The sequence below is a fragment of the Siphateles boraxobius genome, unplaced genomic scaffold, assembly GCF_051911475.1.
Source record: "Siphateles boraxobius isolate OS27281-9 unplaced genomic scaffold, OSU_SipBor_1 1, whole genome shotgun sequence".
Taxonomy (NCBI): domain Eukaryota; kingdom Metazoa; phylum Chordata; class Actinopteri; order Cypriniformes; family Leuciscidae; genus Siphateles; species Siphateles boraxobius.
The window spans coordinates 17,083,752-17,102,427 of record NW_027508699.1 but is presented as its reverse complement, the minus strand read 5'-3'; the positions used below and the strand labels follow the sequence as shown (position 1 = coordinate 17,102,427).

Genomic DNA, 18,676 nt, shown 5'->3' with positions numbered 1-18,676 from the left:
CCGGATACGGCAAAAGTTTAGTATATCAACTAGCTCCGCTGGTGGAAAAACGCATGGGACTCACTCAGCCACAGCCGTTCGTTGCTCTGGTTGGTTGTAGGGGTGTCCTATTGCGTGCAGAGGGAATTTGAAAGACAACCGTTTATCCCGCCCCTCGGATTGAAGTATGCCAATTGTGAGTTCCCAGACCTAACATCTTGATGTAGGTCTGGCTTGCCAGGCTAATCGGAACCAACTTTGCAAACACGACTTGAACAGAACATTTCACTGTGGTAAGTAGTCTTTGTATATAGCTGGTGTTGTACCACGATGCGATCGACAACACTACAATTCACTGTAGCCTCGCTTTCTTTATAGAGCATCACAGTCCCGCCCACAGCCTGAGAGAGCTTAGGTGGCGGAAGTAAATTTCCCATTCATTTCTCCCATTGACGTTTTGGAAAAATCCGTATCTAAAGAGTTTTAGAGCATGTCTGAGGATAACCAGCTACGACTGAACTCATAAGCATACAACATATCATTTCGAGTGAAAAAACGAAGAGAAAATCCAAAAAAAGTCAGAGGTACAAGACTGTGCACATATTTTCATTTCCGAGCGAAGGAACTACTCATCCCATAAACCACCGCGCCTCACTGAAGTCGACTGAAACCACAACCGCGAAAGAGCCTTGTTTTGAGCGACTTCCAAATCTGACGACGGCCACGCAAACTTTTTCCTCCAATAAATTTTATTTACCCCTTTATAGTGAATGTGCAGTTAATAGCTGCTCTTTCAGTAGTAATCGTGTAAATAAAAGCGAGTCGCTGCTCCCCAGTGTCCATTCCTGTGTGTGTGTGTGTGTGTGTGTGTGTGTGTGTGTGTGTGTGTGTGTGTGTGTGTGTGTGTGTGTGTGTGTGTGTGTGTGTGTGTGTGTGTGTGTGTGTGTGTGTGTGTGTGTGAGAGAGAGAGAGTCGCTGCTCCCCAGCGTCCATTCCTCCTTGTGTGTTCAGTGTGTAGTTTGTTTGTTTATTTCAAAGCCCTTTATGACACAAGACACTCTGCTGACAGGACAGGTTGAGGTCCATGCTCATTTTATTCATGAAGTTATAGTTCGTTCATCCTTAATTTTAATAACATTTAATGTATTTTCTTAATATCCACAACGAGTGAAAATTAAAAAGTGATGGTCAGCAAACCAGAAAGTACACCACGCCACCGGTCTGATGCATGGACCGGTGCATGGTCTGCTCTTGGACCACCATCATATTCAGTTTATTAACTTGACATGAATTATTACACAAATGTTTTGGAAATGCATGAAGAGGTATGCCTAGGCTAAATATCGCTTTGACAGTGGCATCATAAAATGCTTGATATGACCAAGGGGATAATCCATCAGCCGGAAACTGAAGCCTCGCGGGAGCCGCCATTGTAGCAGAACTTCACCTGCTGTTAGCATTCCATTGACTCCCATTCATTTTGGCGTCACTTTGACAGCGAATAACTTTACATCTGTGGCGTCCAAAGACTTCATTTGTCCATTATTTATTTCTAAAAAAACATGACAATGTATAAAAGGCTCCATTACTTTGTATCTTACGTTATGGCCCCGTAGAAGCCGTTTTTGTAAAAATAGGCTAACGATTGCGTCATAACCAAGCGACTTTCTGTCGCACAATAGAGACATTACCGTGTAGACAGGAGGAGAAGCTCGCAGGCAATCTTTTATTGTCTATGAGGCAATCGGGGGGACGTAGAGGCATAAAGTCAAGGGAGAAGCCCATAGATAGAGAGTCCATAAAAGCAACGGGACAAAATATTTCAACAACGTTTTTGAGGAATTAGGTGATTCAGATTTGTCTTGGCACAGCTACTAGAAGATTTACAACTGTCAGACAGTCGTCACGCTCAGTTTCAGCCTGCGCAGTCGCTCAGGCATCAGGCAGGAAGTGCAATAATCGGGCTTCAGTCTTCTCCGTTGAAATCAATGGGGTCGCTGTGTCCATTTCTTTTACTGTCTATGGCAGGGGTAGGCAAGTTCGGTCCTAGAGAGCCGCTGTCCTGCAGAATTTAGTTCCAACCCTAATCAAACACACCTGAACAAGCTAATCAATGTCTTCAGGATTACTAAGGCTATAGGCAGGTGAGGATTTTTTTCAGTGTTGGAGCCAAACTCTGCAGGACAGCGTCTCTTGGACCGAACTTGCCTACCCCCGGTCTATGGATATGACTCATACCATATGAAGGCTACAGTAGCCTCGCTAAAGTGAACGATAATGCTAACTAACGTTACTAACCTCCCTGCAAAACTAACCACAACTTTGTTGGTCTTGTCCCTCATGCTGACCCTTACAAAACCCACAAGCTGACCCTTGGACACGCTACACTCAACTACAGGACCCGATTTTAAGTAGTTTTCACCCCTTTGAACACTTTTGTTTCCTCCTTGAAAAAAGCCATCATGGCAGCCAAGAAGATCATGATTGCACTGATAAGTGTACCATGCAAAAACGCAACACAGGTTTTTAAAAAGATTTTTTTTTATTAATGATCTTCTGTCTTCACGGACCTTCGCGGGGTTACGCGACAAGGTTAGTGCCCCATGAACTTTTGGCGTTTATATGAACATATACAATCGCTTAGTACAGCCGTAGCTGGTTTTAAGTCTATCATGTATGTTTACATTTTTATGGCTTATACCCCAACTGTCAATGGAGAAATTGTATTGAATACTTACTTACGGCAACGGCTGTGGGCGGGACTGTGATGCTCTATTTGCTAAGGCCTTTGGGCGGGCATTATGCTAATATTTTACATTCTGACATAGACATTGGAGAATGTAATATCTGGACTTCAATTGAAGCATTTTAGGCAGGTCTGGATCAGTGTTCCCAGTTAGATGGAATAAATCACTTTGTGGGAGACTATGTAGACTTTGTATAGATTGTATACATCCACAAACAGATACATTACACACTAAACATTAAAAAGCATCATATGACCCCTTTAAAGGAAATCTAAAAGTAAAAATAGGGTATATGCACATGCACAATTAAAAAACCTGTTTCGGCTGAAACAGATAAATGTAAAAAACTCTTTAATATCGGCCGATAATCAATATGGTACCTATATGTTGCACTTTTAATGTAATAATATTTCATATGTGGATTAGTGGTGATCATTCAAGTTCAGCTTATGTTCGTAATCTCCCCCATCATTTCCTGTCCGTTCTTGACTATCACTGTCAAAAAAAGACCTAAAATAATATATAAAAAATCATATTTTTATGGCACATCCTTAGTCTGTTTATTTGAATAGTAAACTGTCTCCACGTTAAAAATAAAGTAGCATTCAAAGTTGCCATGTAATCAAAGTCTCACAAGCGAGCCAGTCGTCTCTCTGTTTATTTTGACTAATGCACTGTTAATGACAAATCTCTGTCTAGCCTGTGTGTTTTTGCGTGCATGAGAATAGGTCTGTGTGTGTAGTCAGTGTGTGTACGTTTATCTCCCCAGCCGCCGATGGGTTCCTCAGACTGTCTGCTGCAGGGCTGGAGCGCTTGATTCATTAGACTGTCAGCCTGTGCCTGAGAGAGTAGTGCTTTTATGCAGGATTAGAACAGGGCCACCAGTGTTAGCTCTACAGGGAAATAAATACATGGAGGATGAGCCTCCCTCCCACCGTAAGCTGGCCATTAGTCCTGCAGTCAACACCGCCACCGTAGATTTGTTTCTCTGATTCATCTGATAGGTCCTGCTTTACCAAAGGCCTTCGCTCTCTTCTCGGGCAGCTACTTAAAAAAAAAAAAACGAAAAACAAGAGACTTGTGAGAAGTTTGACGCGGGCGGCTAATAATTGATCCTTTCCTGTCGTGTTTTGATTCTTTTGCTTTGCAGCGGAGACACTTCCATCTGGCCATGGTGGAAATGAAGGGTTGTGGATGACAGCTTTGTGGAGATTGTGTGACTGGGAAAAATAGACCAATTTAAATGTCCTCTCGTTGGGACGAATGGATTTGTGGCAGGCGTGGTAAGGAATACTTGTTGCGGGAAAGGTGTAATAGGTTATTGTTAAAATGCTTGAATAACGAAGCGTTCTTTTACAGAGAGGTCATGAAGAGAGATGCAAAACGAAACTGTCATTTCGACAATTCAATGTTTGCTCGAACGTTTCAAATGATAAATATGATAATTAGCCCCCCCAAAAGAAACTCCATGAAAGAGCATTTATAAAACTGAAAATATCAGTTATTGGAAGCGGTGTCCATCAGCAACCCATAGGTCCATTTCCCTCAAATTACCATTCATTACCATTTTAGTGTCAAACCATTAGTTTGACCAGCTAATCCTTGCAATTACCGGTAGTATTATACGATTTCCTAACAATTCATTGCAGATTCTCTTTATGGCTCCATTAAAAGGATGGCTAATTTTGTGGCAAACTTGATTTCTCGTCAGTGGAGCCGGCGTTTCCTGTCGAATGGCCTTTGTAGAAACGAAGCCTCAAGGCACTTTTATGGCCACCTCTCAGGCTCGGTGCATCGGTATGAGAGTGTGACTGTGAATACGAATCGCCTCTTTAGCCCTGCTGCTCTCGAGGGTCAGGCATGTGTGCAAGACTCAGAGGCAAGGATAGCACTACAACCACTTTTGTTCTAAATGGATGTGGGAAGTGATAGCAAAGATGTTTTAGCACACTTTCGATTAGATTGGTGTAAAAAGCTGTGGATTATTTAAATATGGATATGAATTCACATGACGTCCATCTCAATATTGTCTTGGTATAATTTTCGAATAACTTTAATTAAAACCTCATTAGCATACATTATAGAATGCTGAACAGATCAGTAGTTCATGTACATCTATAGACAAATATAGAATTGAACAAATCGAAGTTTAATGATCTTTCAAACTACCTGAAAGTACATTAGCTACTGATCTCTCAAATATTTAAAAACTTACTTTGATTAAATTGAACTTATTTCAACTGTCATCCTTCTCTCCAAAAGAGTCTGCCTAGCTTTGGACCATACTTACAGGTGAAGACTCAAGCCTTGGCAAAGTACAAGAAAAGCCTAAAAGACGCCAGTGGCAATGTGATCATTGACACCAGTGATGCTAGAGTTAACATCCCCAAAACACACGTCCCCAGTGTGAAAGTAAGTATCATATCACCATTTGGTATTTGCTTGAAAAAACTGTTAATGTATTCACAGAAATATTAAGCAGCTCAAATGTTTTCAACATCGATAATACTAATAAATGTTTCTCAAGCATGTTAGCATATTTGATTTCTGAAGGATCATGTGACACTGAAAACTGGAGTAATGATGCTGAAAATTCAGCTTTACCATCACAGGAATAATTTACATTTTACAATATATGATAATAGAAAACAGTTATTTTAAATTTACAAAAAAAAATTCACAGTATTACTGTGATTTAGGGCTGCACAATATATAGAAATAATAGAAATATCGTAAATGAACATATCACAATATGCATATCGCAACGACTTGCGATATCTGCATGATTTTAATAGGTTACTTCAAAAAGTTGTGAAACATCAACGTTTTCAGTTGAATTGACTAGGCACGCGACTGTTACTTACGTGCAGGGTTTCCGCGGGGCATTAAAAGTCATTAAATGGATTTTGTGAAAATTAAGGCCTAAATGGCATTAAAAAGCATTACATTTTAATCCTACAGGCATTCAAAATGTAGATAGTTTTAATTATCAATTTATTTGAATATAGCCTTCATAATGAATCATTTTTATTTGCTGTCGCAAAATATGTACGTTAGTGTGATAAACACACGGAACCAGTTTGGTAATTGCTTCCGACCGGGGCAAAATTGGCATGATACGGAGGTGACGTGGGCATTTTGTACAGCGGTGGACAGGAATAAAACTAGACCAGAAAAATGGGAAAGTGCAAATTCCAGTAGAAGTGGCTGGAAGACAACAATTTAGGTCATGGTTGCAGCCCGTTGGTGGTCAAAATGATGAAGGATTTTGCACCGTTTGTAAAAAGTATTTAAGTTGGGTAGCTTCAATATAAACAATATTAAATATTTAATGCAAAACGCAGCATCTTTTGGGTAGCGTAACATTATATGATCCCGCTCTTATTCATGCAAATGCTTTTAAACCATTCAAGAGCGACAAGACAAAAGAGACCGCGCTGTCTGTGAATATCCTAACCAAGCGTGCCACACAAGCCCTGAAAAGTGAAGCCAAAACGTCTCGATCGCCCCCCGGTGACCGGTCCTAGTATAGCTCATAAACCCCGCCTCCCCATGTTATTCAACGGGATGTGAGACCAACTAAACAATTAAATTACACTTCACATATCTTTTATCCAAAGATAGAATCTGTCATTTACTGGAGTTTTTATCACGATGATGTAATTTCAAGTGTTTGTTTTTAAAATAAGTTTGTTTTTAGTTAGTTATTTGATGCTATAAAAACGGCGCTGTGACGTCATGATTGACAGCTGTGATTGACAGGTTCTCTGAGCGAAGTAGTCACTGAAGCACCAACTGACTTTTTTTCGGGATCTTTGGAGGACTGATGAGATTGGAGCTTTAAATTTAATATCTAAATTTCTATAATTAATTATTTCACACCGACATAATGGGTTGTTCTGCAGCAGAGGCGTATGCTTGCGTTTGATTCAGCGAGAGTGGGGGCGGGGCATTGATTTCACGGCTTTAGCTTCCTGCACACTACTGCGCATGTCTGGTCCCGAAATCGCAACTGCGCAGACTCAAGTCCCAATTGAATATTTTTCTTCAATATCGTGCAGCCCTACTGTTTTTACTATATTTTTTGATCAAATAAACACATCCTTGGTGAGCATGAGGGACTTTTTTTTTTTTTAACCGACCCATAACTTCTGAACGGTAGTGTTAATTAGCTTCGGTAGTGTTAATTAGTTTTATTTTTTATTTTGTAATTGTTGTCATAAGTACATGGGACTGCTGCATCATATCCCGCTGTTTTTCGGTATCTTACGCTGTGAGTGTCACATTATTTAAGACGTCATGTTTAAATAAAAAAATAAAAATAAATGATGTACAGGTCAGGGGGTATGATTAATTGCATTCTTTTTTTCAATCACATTCTTTTTTAATAATTAATCGCCCTACATTAACAGCTGATTTGACAGCTCTAATACGTACAATCCTGTCATTATTTACTCAACCTCATGGTATTCCAAACATGTCAATCATAAAGAAGATATTTTGAATAATGCTGGGAACCAAACAGTTTTGGTTCCCATAGACTTCCAGCAGCCTGTCCTCCTGTAATCTGATGCTGTCTTTTGTAGCACACGCAGTGATGCTGCTCATAACATTCGAAGGCTTTATTCCTCGAGGTGATTATGCTGTGAGGGATCTCTAGGAGGAAATGGAGATCACAAACTACCAGTCAGACATCAAAACCAATCCGCTCCTTCCAGCGCAAATTTAATTAAGCTAACTTAAGAACGGAATGCTGCCTTTCAAACTGCTTCTTTGAGACGCTACGGCTGTTTATCTTGCCATTTTAATCCCTGCCTCTCCTCCCTGTAAAGGATGTGATTGCCAGGGCGCTGAAGCATATTGGCACCTATCAGGAGCTGGACAACACAGAACAAGTGCAGGCCCTCATCGATCCAGAGATGTGCATCAACTGTGGCAAATGCTACATGACCTGCAATGACTCGGGCTACCAGGTACAGACGCACAGATCAGATAATTACACATTATGGCACATGCTATTTACGGGAAAACAGTATTACTACTGGATTTCATTTGCTGAAATATGGTAAACTAGCAAATGTTTTCAGATTAAATGTTGTCTTTGGAGTTCACTCGATTGGAGAGTTCATTCACCCCCGTTGGCCCCGCATTTGGAAAACATAAAGAGTCTGAAATGAATAAAGCCAGTGCGCAATGAAGGAGCCCAGCTAGTTCCCTTTAAGAACGGCACTGTTGTGCTCGTTGCTGTCATTGCTGTTGCTTTTTTTACCTCCATGAAAAGCTCTCCCAAGAGTGGGGAAATCCTCCTATGGAGAGTCGATAATTGCTCTAATGTAATAGCTTTTTTTTCCCTCCCCTTCCTCTTCTTTTGCAGGCTATTAAGTTTGACCCTGAGACCCATCTTCCTGTAATCATGGACAGCTGCACCGGCTGCACTCTCTGCCTGAGCGTGTGCCCCATCATCGACTGCATCAAAATGGTTACCAGGACAACGCCGTACGTGCCCAAGAGGGGTCTGCCTGTTAATCCCATTTGCTAAAGCACACTGTCGCTCCACCTGACCGGAGAGAAAGAAAACCAAAAAGCGACATCTCATTCAAAGCATCGATTCCACTTATAATTGCTGTGTGAAAAATTACCTTTATTATGAAAACGAATAATTAGCCAGCAGAAATAATTGCTTTATATTCCCAAGCCGGTTATGCTAGAATAATTGTGCTGGCACAAAAGAGTTGCATTATTTCGAAACAACACAGTGCATTTTTTTGTCCCTTTCCCATAAGATACAACAATCAAAAATGAAAGGGGGGGGATTGACTGAGAAAGATGGTTAAGTGCTTTTGTTATCTCTGATATAAATGACAATAAATGAATACCAAAGTAAGAACATTAATAATTGACAGTATTGAAGTCTCTTTTTCACAATACAAATTTTGAAACTCTGGAAAATGAATTATGTGACTGCTAATTGTGATTAATAATAATGAAACATCTAATAATTATTTGTAAAGCAGATTTGCTGTTTAATATTTGTTAGTAATTAAATCACAAGACGTATTTGTGTATAAATAGATTTCTAACGATCATCAAATTATCTCCAAAAACATGCCTTTTAAATAATTTTCAAGTGTGAGCCATAATTAATTTGAATAAAGTTTAAACAGCTTCATTTGCAGTCTGTCAGATTGTTTAGGCTTCTTGAAGAGCAGCTTTAGGTTTAAACACAGACCGAACAAATCGTTCTAATGATGTTTAGAACGGTTCCTCTAATGTCCCAATTGATTTGTTTTGTAAAACAAAGCATTCATTGGAGCTGATACAAACCGTCTGAAAGGTTTATGCTCAGTCTCTGTTGTGTTAATATGATCTTCCTATAATTGTTACATCTGCGAACAAGCATCCGATTGGGTGCAGTGGACAAGGCTGTAGACGGAGTTAATTAAAATGCTATCGTTTTCATCTCCGAGATGCAGACAGCTCCTTCTCTGAGTGGTTTGGCGTTTGAAATGCAGGAAAGCGCTGCTTTTGAAAAACAGCAGCCAGACATGTCAGAGTTATTTCATCATTTGTTATTGCCGCACAATAACAAGGGATTAGAAAGAAAAGCGGGTATCCATAAATCTAAAGTTTGCACTGGAGCTCCATTAATTTGGCTGAGACTTAACTTGCTTTGTAAAAATGTTTGCCTTTGAAAAATTAGCAACCATGCCAAGCACGATGAGAAGGTTCAGCAAATTTACTGAAGTCCCTTAAGCGCAGTCATTATTAGCTGCCAGAACAGCATTTGAAACGGATACTTTTTAAAGAGCTTTAAGTTATTTGCACTGCTCTTGCATTTAATTGCCTAAAATTAAATTGTTCTTTTTTTAATATAGGGACAAAATCCTTTATATACGCACAGAACCAGGTCGATAACAAGTCAAAGTGATAGTTTTTTCAGTAAGTTGTGCTGGAGAAGCAGCAGCTCTTCCCCTGCCTGTCAATCATACATCATTGTGCATCAACCTACTTCCTCCCTCTGATTGCAATTAAGAAATGATGTGTCTGGACCATGGCCAGGCGTGCCAGGTTAAATTATTCATAAATGTTAATAAGACAAGCGAGAGCATTCCCTCTTTTCCTCCTCCTGCTCCCCTTCCTGAGTGCCGTATTAGAAAAATAATATTGACCTTTCCGTCGTAACGCCCACATGTGACACAGGGAAGCTGCGGCTCCATCATAATGTCCATGTCTTTTCGAAAGGCACGTGGAGACGGGCTCTTCCTCTGACATACAGAACTGAGCTGGATGTATTCAATGCTCAGTTAGGTTGACAAAAAGCAAAGAAACATGTTCTGCAATCAATAAATGTTTATTAAAGAACAATGATGTGGTCATAATTGACAAAATCGCAGGGCTTCCTAATAGCACATAAGAGTATTCTTAAGGGGGTAATTCACCCAAAAATCATTATTTACTCAAACTCATGTTATTCTAAACCTGTGGAACACAAAAAAAGATATTTTGAATAATGCTGGGAACCAAACAGTTTTGGTTCCCATAGACTTCCATTGTATGAAAACCCCCTCACATTTCTTATCTTCTTTTGTTCCTTGGAAAAAAAAGAGAAATCATACAAGTTTAAAATGACATGAATGTGACTATTACAGTATTTATAATAAAGTTGCTTTCTTTAATAATTTCTTTAATAATGTTGCTTTTAATTTTTCAGTTTTAATTTTAATTTTAGTTTAAAGGGTTAGTTCACCCAAACAATGAATATTCTGTCATCATTTACTCGTCCTCATCTCGTTCCAAACCCGTAAGACTTTCGTTCATCTTCGAAACACAAATTAAGATATTTTTAATGAAATCTGAGCATTTTCTGTCCCTCCATTGACCATCTACTCAACTACCACTACCAGTCTTCAAAAAGTCCATAAAGAGATCGCAATACTAATCCACATAAATTGAGACATGATCGCTTTGTATGATGAATAGATTGAATTTAGGCTTTTATTCACACATAATGGTTAGGAATGGCATGAGGTTGTAAATGATGACAGAATTTTCATTTTTGGGTGAACTATCCCTTTAAGTTTTTGTAATTTTGTTTTTATTAAATTTTTAAAATATATATTTCTAAATAGCTTTATATTTATAGCTATAGCGCTATATATTTTTTTTTTTGGGGGGGGGGTGAACTATCCCTTTATGTCAGAAAATGATATTTTCCATGAAAAAGAACACTTCTATGTGACTCTTTAAACTTTCCTTTTTAATAAAGTTGTTTTAACATAAAATAACAATAATTTTGTTTTATGTAAAAAAATTGTATCAAAGATAATTGTACTTCTCAAAGTCTGATTATTCCTGAATTAGAGAAAATGACAGAAATCTTGATTTATTTACGCACAAAAAAATATTTTAATAATACTCTAATAATAATACTCTAATAATACTTCGTTTTTTCTGGTGTTAACAATGAATATCCATTTTCTTCTTAATATATAATTTTTACATAAAACATTTTATTTTTTCCCACAAAGTAACTTTTTCATATAAAGACCTTTTTTTTTTTATCCTACGCTAGGCCTTGTAAAAAGTAGAAATTTCATAAGCTAACCAGTAGAGGGTACCATGCTATGAACGTTACACATAAAAGCTAATACTGCTCTAAAATGCCTGCACTAGGGTTCACCTCAGTGACCCCACAACATCTTATTATCAGACCCAGTGGAGATCAGCAGAACATCATCTACCTAAAGGGTAATTTATGTGATGTTGTTCTGAGGCAATCCTCCAGCATTGCTCTGATATACAAGTACTACTAACTTCGCTTTTCACTTTGACTGCAATAGAATGAACATGTTTTCCTCTTATTCCCATGACGGCCCTATTGTCTACGGGTTTGACCTGTCCCTTGACAAATCTAATTTGACTGTTGCTACCTGCAAAGTTGTATGTGGATGTGACAATAATCATTAATGCTATTAGCATGGAGCGAATCACAGCCACTGGGGAGTGTTGTATAGACTCGTGACCTCTGACCTGGGCTAATTGGCTTTGGCAGGAGGCTGGCAGAGAGCCTTTCATTTCCCTCCACTGTGAAAGACTGAAGAGGTGAGAGAGAGACAACAGCAGCACCGAGCCACGGCCGCCGATGAATGTGTTCTTCACTGCAGGCCAGGAATGCACAGAGAAAAAAACATATGAAACAAAGGCCATCATTGGATATTTACTTTGCTTTTTCACTTAGAATTGTCTTGTTTTTAAAAAGCAGTTGTTAATTTTTACAACTGTGGTATACAAAAAATATATATTTTAAATGAGTATATCATATAATTTTGTTTTAAACCGCCATGAGGGTGAATAAATTATTTTTAAAAAATGTATTTTATTTTTATATTTTAGGTTTTCATTTTATATTTTCATTATATTTTAAAAATAATTTTTAAACAATTATAATAACATTAGTATTTTAGAAATATTTTATATAGCTTTAATTAATTAAAAAACAAATCTATATTTTAGTACTGGAAACATTTAAATGTTGCCTTGACAACTAACTGAAATAAGTTTCATCCTTTCATCCATCCATCCATCTTCTTCCGCTTTTTCCATAAAACAACAGCACCGAGCCATGGCTGCCAATGATTAAATACTTTAATTAATTTCCTATAATTATTGTCTTTGTGTTTTTTAATAAGAATTTAAAAGGTTTATTTTTAGCTGCAATATGTAACTTTAAAAAAAGGTTTATTTTAAATGAGTTTATCACATGCAACGTTTTGAATTGTTTGTGTAGATTTAAATACCTATCAATTCTCACAGTGGGGAAGGTATATTTAAAAACGAGAAAACGGCAGGATGGTACACGGCACGCACACAAACAATCCTATCCAGGATGCAACAATGACCCTTGTCAGTGTTTTCAATACTGTGGCTCCCTCCTAGTCATAAAGATATAAAGTCTTGTTTGCTGCTTTAATTCAATTGGACTGGTGGAGGTAGGATGTCTCTGGAACACTGGCCAATGCTAATCTCATTTGGTCAGCCATTACGCCGGAGCTCAGTCCTGGCCTGCTCTCTCCACGAATGCACCTTCCTGCCAAGCCTTGGCACACCCCCGTGAAAAACACTGCGAGCCATGGCTTCATACCTTCAGAGCTCTCATTTTTCTTCCCCGGTGGTGAGAACTGCGCTGCAGGTCATTCCTCAACGGAGGAGAGGAGTTAACCTGTCTGATGAAGACACCTAAAGCTGCAGGCTGCCAGTGAAGTGTCTCTCCCCCCCGTCCTGACCCACGGGCCGGCTGGTCCAGCTGCGTGTACTGTAGGCCTTCTCCACAGGTCTCCCTGCACAGATGAAATCAGATGTTAAATGATGCTCCCCTGACAAATGCAATGGTAGATGGTAATGGGGGTGATTACTTTAAAAGCGGATACAATGGTCTCTAAACTACAGCCTATCAGCAGCGGCGGCGGCCGGGGCAAAGAAGCGAGCGAGCAGGCTTTCGTGCTTCCCTTTGAGCCTGGATTTCAGCAGATCAATTGGATTTTTGAGTTGGCCAACGGAGATACGATCCGATGGCAATCCTCCCTCACCATCGATCTCTACTTTTACAATGGCTATGAAATAGCTTTTACAGCATTGTCAAAATGAGCCCCGAAATGAGGGATAGGGAGTATCATCGGTTGATCAGGTTAAAGTTGATTTTCTTTAGCAGTCAGCCACGGCACCGAGCTATAGCGCTAAAAGTTTATTGTCAAAAGTAAGTAGGTCTTTAATCAAATCTGCATCGATTCATGGAGTTCTCTCCTTATTATTTTTATCATCAAACGTAAATGAAGCCTACACGGAGGAGGAGGAGAAGCAAAACTTGGTTTGTGTGATATAGTGAGTGACACACAAAAGCCCAGTGCAGTGCACGACTTGAAGTTATTTTAACGCTCTCCCCTTCTTGAGAATCAGTGAGTCGAAATTATGTTCAATTTTCCATCTCGAGCATTATTGAAGTGCAAACAATCCCAGTTCAATTTTCAAGTATTCACGCCAATAACCCCCCTGCCCGTTCCTCCACAGTTTTGCAGCAGCTTGTTCATTTTAAACCCTGTAAAACTGAGAAGTTGAAGACAAAACAGGACTATGCATGTAATTCTCTTTATGTATGTTTATGGATGATTGGTTATAGATATTTTTTGTCCACTGACTGATTGTAAGATTGATTAATTAATTAATTTACCCATTCATTCCTAATATTTTATTTCAGAATATCAGATTTTTACCAATAGTGGAAAACATTCTTTAATATCACACAAAGACTTTCTGGACCGGACTAGACATATTCAGGTTGCTGTACTGGGATGGACCATGTAAACCGAACCACAAAATTTCATCAACACAAGTGGCAGCAATGTTCATTTATAAATTAAACATCAACTTTATGTAAACTGTTATGGTTATAAGTCTTAAATGACTTCATCAAAACCATATTTTCAGACTTTGATTGTACTATTATTGCTATTTCCAAAACTCATTACTCCAGTCTTCAGTGTCACACAATCCTTCAGAAATCATTATAATATGCTGATTTGCTGCTCAAAAAAACATATCCTATCATTTGAAATAGATATATTTTGTAACAAGATCTTTACTGTCACTTTTGAGAAAAATATTTCTCTGTACCTAAACTTGTGAATGGTAGTCTAAATATTAATAATAAAAATGATATTGTCAGTAATCTGTCTTGTAAACTTTTGTATAAATGTAGATGTAAATAATGCCTCTGATATTTCATGTGTACACAGGTTGGACGTCATCGACAATGCAGATTAATGACAAAACATGTTATTGTTTTCAAAGAGCATACTGCAAATCACATTAATTGAATATCACAATTCTTACATAATCTTAAAAAATCTCTTAACATTTGAATGTATAAACACGAGACTCTTTAAACGTAAAAGTCTGTCACACACACTTTATTTGTAGTTGAAAAACTGTCCAGTCGAGTTTTTCCTTAAAATATATGAATGGAGAAAACATTGCTTCCTTAGTTTTCCGATTAGTAAACACTGAACACTGAATAAATACTTCTAAGAACATTTGACTTTTGGTTGATGGCAAATCACCCATATGGCTAGTTACTGTTATTTCAGCTGTTAGTTTGTGGAACATGACAGATGTTCTGGTTATTCTCTTCAGCGTAACAATCCTTTCACAAGAACCAATTCCAGTACCGAAAAGTACCAAAAGTAAGATGATTTACAATGCCTGCTGTTCTGTGTACACAGCAAAACAATACTATTCACTGGCTGAATATAAGCTGAAGTCACTTAGAATGAATAATACTCATGCAAAGCATTTCTCCTTTTCTTCAAGCATCAGTGTAGGTGGCCTGAGATGTCTGTATATCATTTCTCAAAGACCAAATCTGACAAACCTTCTCATAAATTAGTTTGAAAGTTATCCAAAGTTCAGCCTGCCCTACAAAGGCAGGCAGCTGGCGAATCAAGCCGGTCGGTCTTTGTTTCGATAAGCATAAAACACTGCTTTGTCTCTGTGGTATAATACAAGGATCTGAATAGTGAAATTGAACACATTCACACTGAGCTCTCGTCCATTGTGAATGCTCTGCATCTTACAGCCAATCTCTTCTTAAGTCATTATAAATAAATTCAAGAGACCATCATGTAATTTGCATATAGATAAAAGCCCATTTGATTTGGGAAATCATTACCTCATTCCATGATCTAGGACGGTCTATACGTAAATCTAAGAATAAACATCCTGCACACACTTTGCCCACTCCTTCTTTTTACATCTCTACGGCAGCGTGGGTAAAAAGATGTATTTTGGAGGCCAGACGTTCACATTTCTGTCGAGCCCCTGAGCTAAGATGTGAATCTCCTGCAGGTGATACCGACAGTGTTTCGTACTCGCTGACAGAGCTGTTCTGTCATAAACCAACTGTGCTGCTGACATATAGGCCTAAAACATCAGTGTTCACCTCGATGTCTAGACGCAGCAGAACATCTTTGTCAGTCCTCGAACAACATTCCATTCAACCAATCAGATTTGAGGGTCAAGTTTACCGTTGACGTCAAGTTTAGGCTTACAGCCAGGGTTAGGTGCTTATCAGTGTTATTCAACTGACATTTCCCTCTGATTTTAGGGATAAGTTAGGGGTAGGGTTAGGTTTAGGGATAGGGTTAGGATAACATTTTTGGACAGGAATGTTGTTCTAGGATCAACAAAATATGTCTAACTCTGCAGGATCAGGATGTGCTGTCTAAACCATATGCATGCTGTATGTAGCCTATAGAACAACATCCTAACAACAACTATTCTAAAAGAGTTCACCCAAAATTTTTTAATTCTGTCACCATTTAGTTTTTACTTTCTTTCTTTTGTAGAACACAAAGGGATTTTTTTAATGTTTGCTAAGCAAACTTCGCTTTCTTCCATGCAACTGTGATAAATGCAGGACAGAAGCTTTTGTAAAAGCATGACTTTTGCGCTATTCATTTTTCTGAAGCTACACGATCGCATTACGTGAACTCGAAAACCATCACTTCAATTCACAAACAAATAATTTAGACTAGTTTTGTGAAACAGATAAAGCGATTCAAAAGAATGATTCTATGAAGAATAAAAACGGAAAAGCAGGGCAGTGGCATGCAAAAATGTGTTCTTCAAATTCATTCTGTTACACAAAGCTAGACATTAGTTATATCACATGAGTTTTAGTTTTTTTTTTTCAACTTCCCAGCTAACAAAAATATAATTTTCAATGTTTTCTGAACATTCAAAACGTCGATTTATCTGACGCTTTTATCCAAAGCGACTTACAATTGCTATATATGTCAGAGGTCGCACACCTCTGGAGCAATTAGGGGTTAAGTGTCTTGCTCAGGGACGCACATGTGTGTCATAGTGGATTCGAACCCGGGTCTCTCACACCACAGGCATGTGTCTCATCCACTGCGCCATCACCAATTTTTAATGAAAAATACTTTTTTTTACGGACACTGTAACGGGATATGACGCATCTTTTTATAAACATCAACATATAAAAAATAGTAAATTAAATAAAACTATAGAATTTACTCCACTTTACTGCAAAATGTGCATTCTTTTAATTCAGCCAAGAGGCCGTGGTTTATCAATCTTCTAATTGGTCACACGTCTTTACAAATTTGAAGCTCATAATTCTTAAACTTTGGAACGCGCCGAAATATGAAATTTCTTCGAATGAGCTTCTGTTTCATGTCTCCAGCATTCGTATGGAAGTCAACGGAACAAAAAGTGTAGTGTAACAGCCCCTGTCATAACAGTGATATTGAAAACAGTGGCCAAAATATTTTTTTAAAATATTCACAATTTGTGTCTCATTGAAGAAAGCCAAACAGGTTTAGAACAATGTGAAATTTGACAGAATGTTCCTTCTTGAGTGAACAATCCCATTAAGAGCAGGAGCTGTAGGTTTTCTTCAAGGTTACTCTGCATTCTGAACTTCACAGCTGGTATATGCCCCAATTCACATTAGAAGATACAAACCTTGGAGAAAGAGCATGATTGTCAAACTGACACACATTACAGGAAGTGATTAAAGGAAAATAGAGTAATATATGGAGATCGGTTGGAGATATATTTAATATATGGAGAACCATGGAGTCTGTTGACATTTGGGTCATAATTACGCTATGCTAATTAAATCTGCTGAGTGTCAGAGAGCTGTTTAATAATTCAAACCCAGTGCAACCTCTAATACCAATGCCAATTTCCCAAAGTAAAGACAGTGGAATGATCATGCTTGTCTCACCTAAATATTTAATCTCCTTGGGAAATCATTTTGACCTACAAAGACTGAGGAAGGGCAAAACAATGACACTATTTCTGTACTTACAGTGGAGAAACGGCTCTGAACCAGACTGGGCATGTGATATGCGTTCTGTCACAGTACATCTGAAGACTAATATTTAGCACTGCGTGAAGTCTCAATATAGCCTTCCACAATTATATCAGTTGTTGAAGGAAAACAGATCAATTGGCAAGCCAAATAATGCTAGGAGTTTGTTCTGCCTTGTTGGTCTTTGAACTGACCTGTATTGGGCTCTACAGCTTGTTTTCTAAGAGAATATTGTTCATGGCAGTCTTTTTCTCAGAGCGGAGAGAAACAGCAGTTCTTTTCTCCAGGCATGAACACTATTAAAGGCTACGTGGAGAGCTACAGATGGCCTTGCAACAACACAATGAGCAGAGTGGGCTTGAATTGCTCAGGGGAGCTTTGACATCCAGAATATTCGCAACACAATAACAAGATCCCAAAGCTTTAGGAAAAAGTCTGAGCTGCAGAGCAGGCTGGTTAGGTTCAAATTAGCACATTCAAAGGAGAACTTTTTTTTTTTTTTACTTAAAAATAAATATAAATTAGCAAATGTTCCAATATGGTTTGGAGCAGAAGTTGCTACCGTGGTGGCCAAAAATATTGACACCTTTGCACTTTAACAAGTATAACTTTTTTAAAAAAGTCTTCAGCCTCCGATATTTTAATAGTACAAAATTTTCACTTTTTCATTTTGAAGGCTTTTGAACTATAGTAGCTAAATGAAAGCAAACGCCAAAATATCGGGTGCTTATTATGGGCCACTTCAATTCAGGTCAGCAATTTGTCTAAACCAGTGGTTCTCAACCACAGAGCGGACCTGTTTAAATGCATTTTCATTTATTACTCATTACAAAATATTAATTAAACTCAAAATTAAATTGCTAATCAAAATCAAGTTGTAAACTGAAATCATATTTCCCCAACTCTGTGGCTTGGTTTCACAGACAGATATTAGATTAAGCCAGGATTAGACCTTAGTTCAATTAGGCATTTAAAGCCCTATTCGCACAGGATTAGTATTACGTGGTGACCACTAGGTTGTCTGTGATCTTAATCCCGTGCGAATCGGCCATGTCTG

The 18,676-nt window shown here is 38.3% G+C and overlaps 1 protein-coding gene across 1 annotated transcript in view; it reads left to right on the top strand.

Annotated features, from left to right (window-relative positions):
- Positions 1-9,520, top strand: part of dpydb (dihydropyrimidine dehydrogenase b) — a 202,947-nt gene extending 193,427 nt beyond the window's left edge. The window contains exons 21-23 of the mRNA XM_077225503.1: positions 4,989-5,138; positions 7,559-7,699; positions 8,101-9,520. Coding sequence (XP_077081618.1) covers positions 4,989-5,138; positions 7,559-7,699; positions 8,101-8,265 — 456 coding nt within the window. The 3' untranslated portion in view covers positions 8,266-9,520. The remainder of the gene's footprint in view (positions 1-4,988; positions 5,139-7,558; positions 7,700-8,100) is intronic.
- The last annotated feature ends 9,156 nt before the right edge of the window (positions 9,521-18,676 follow it).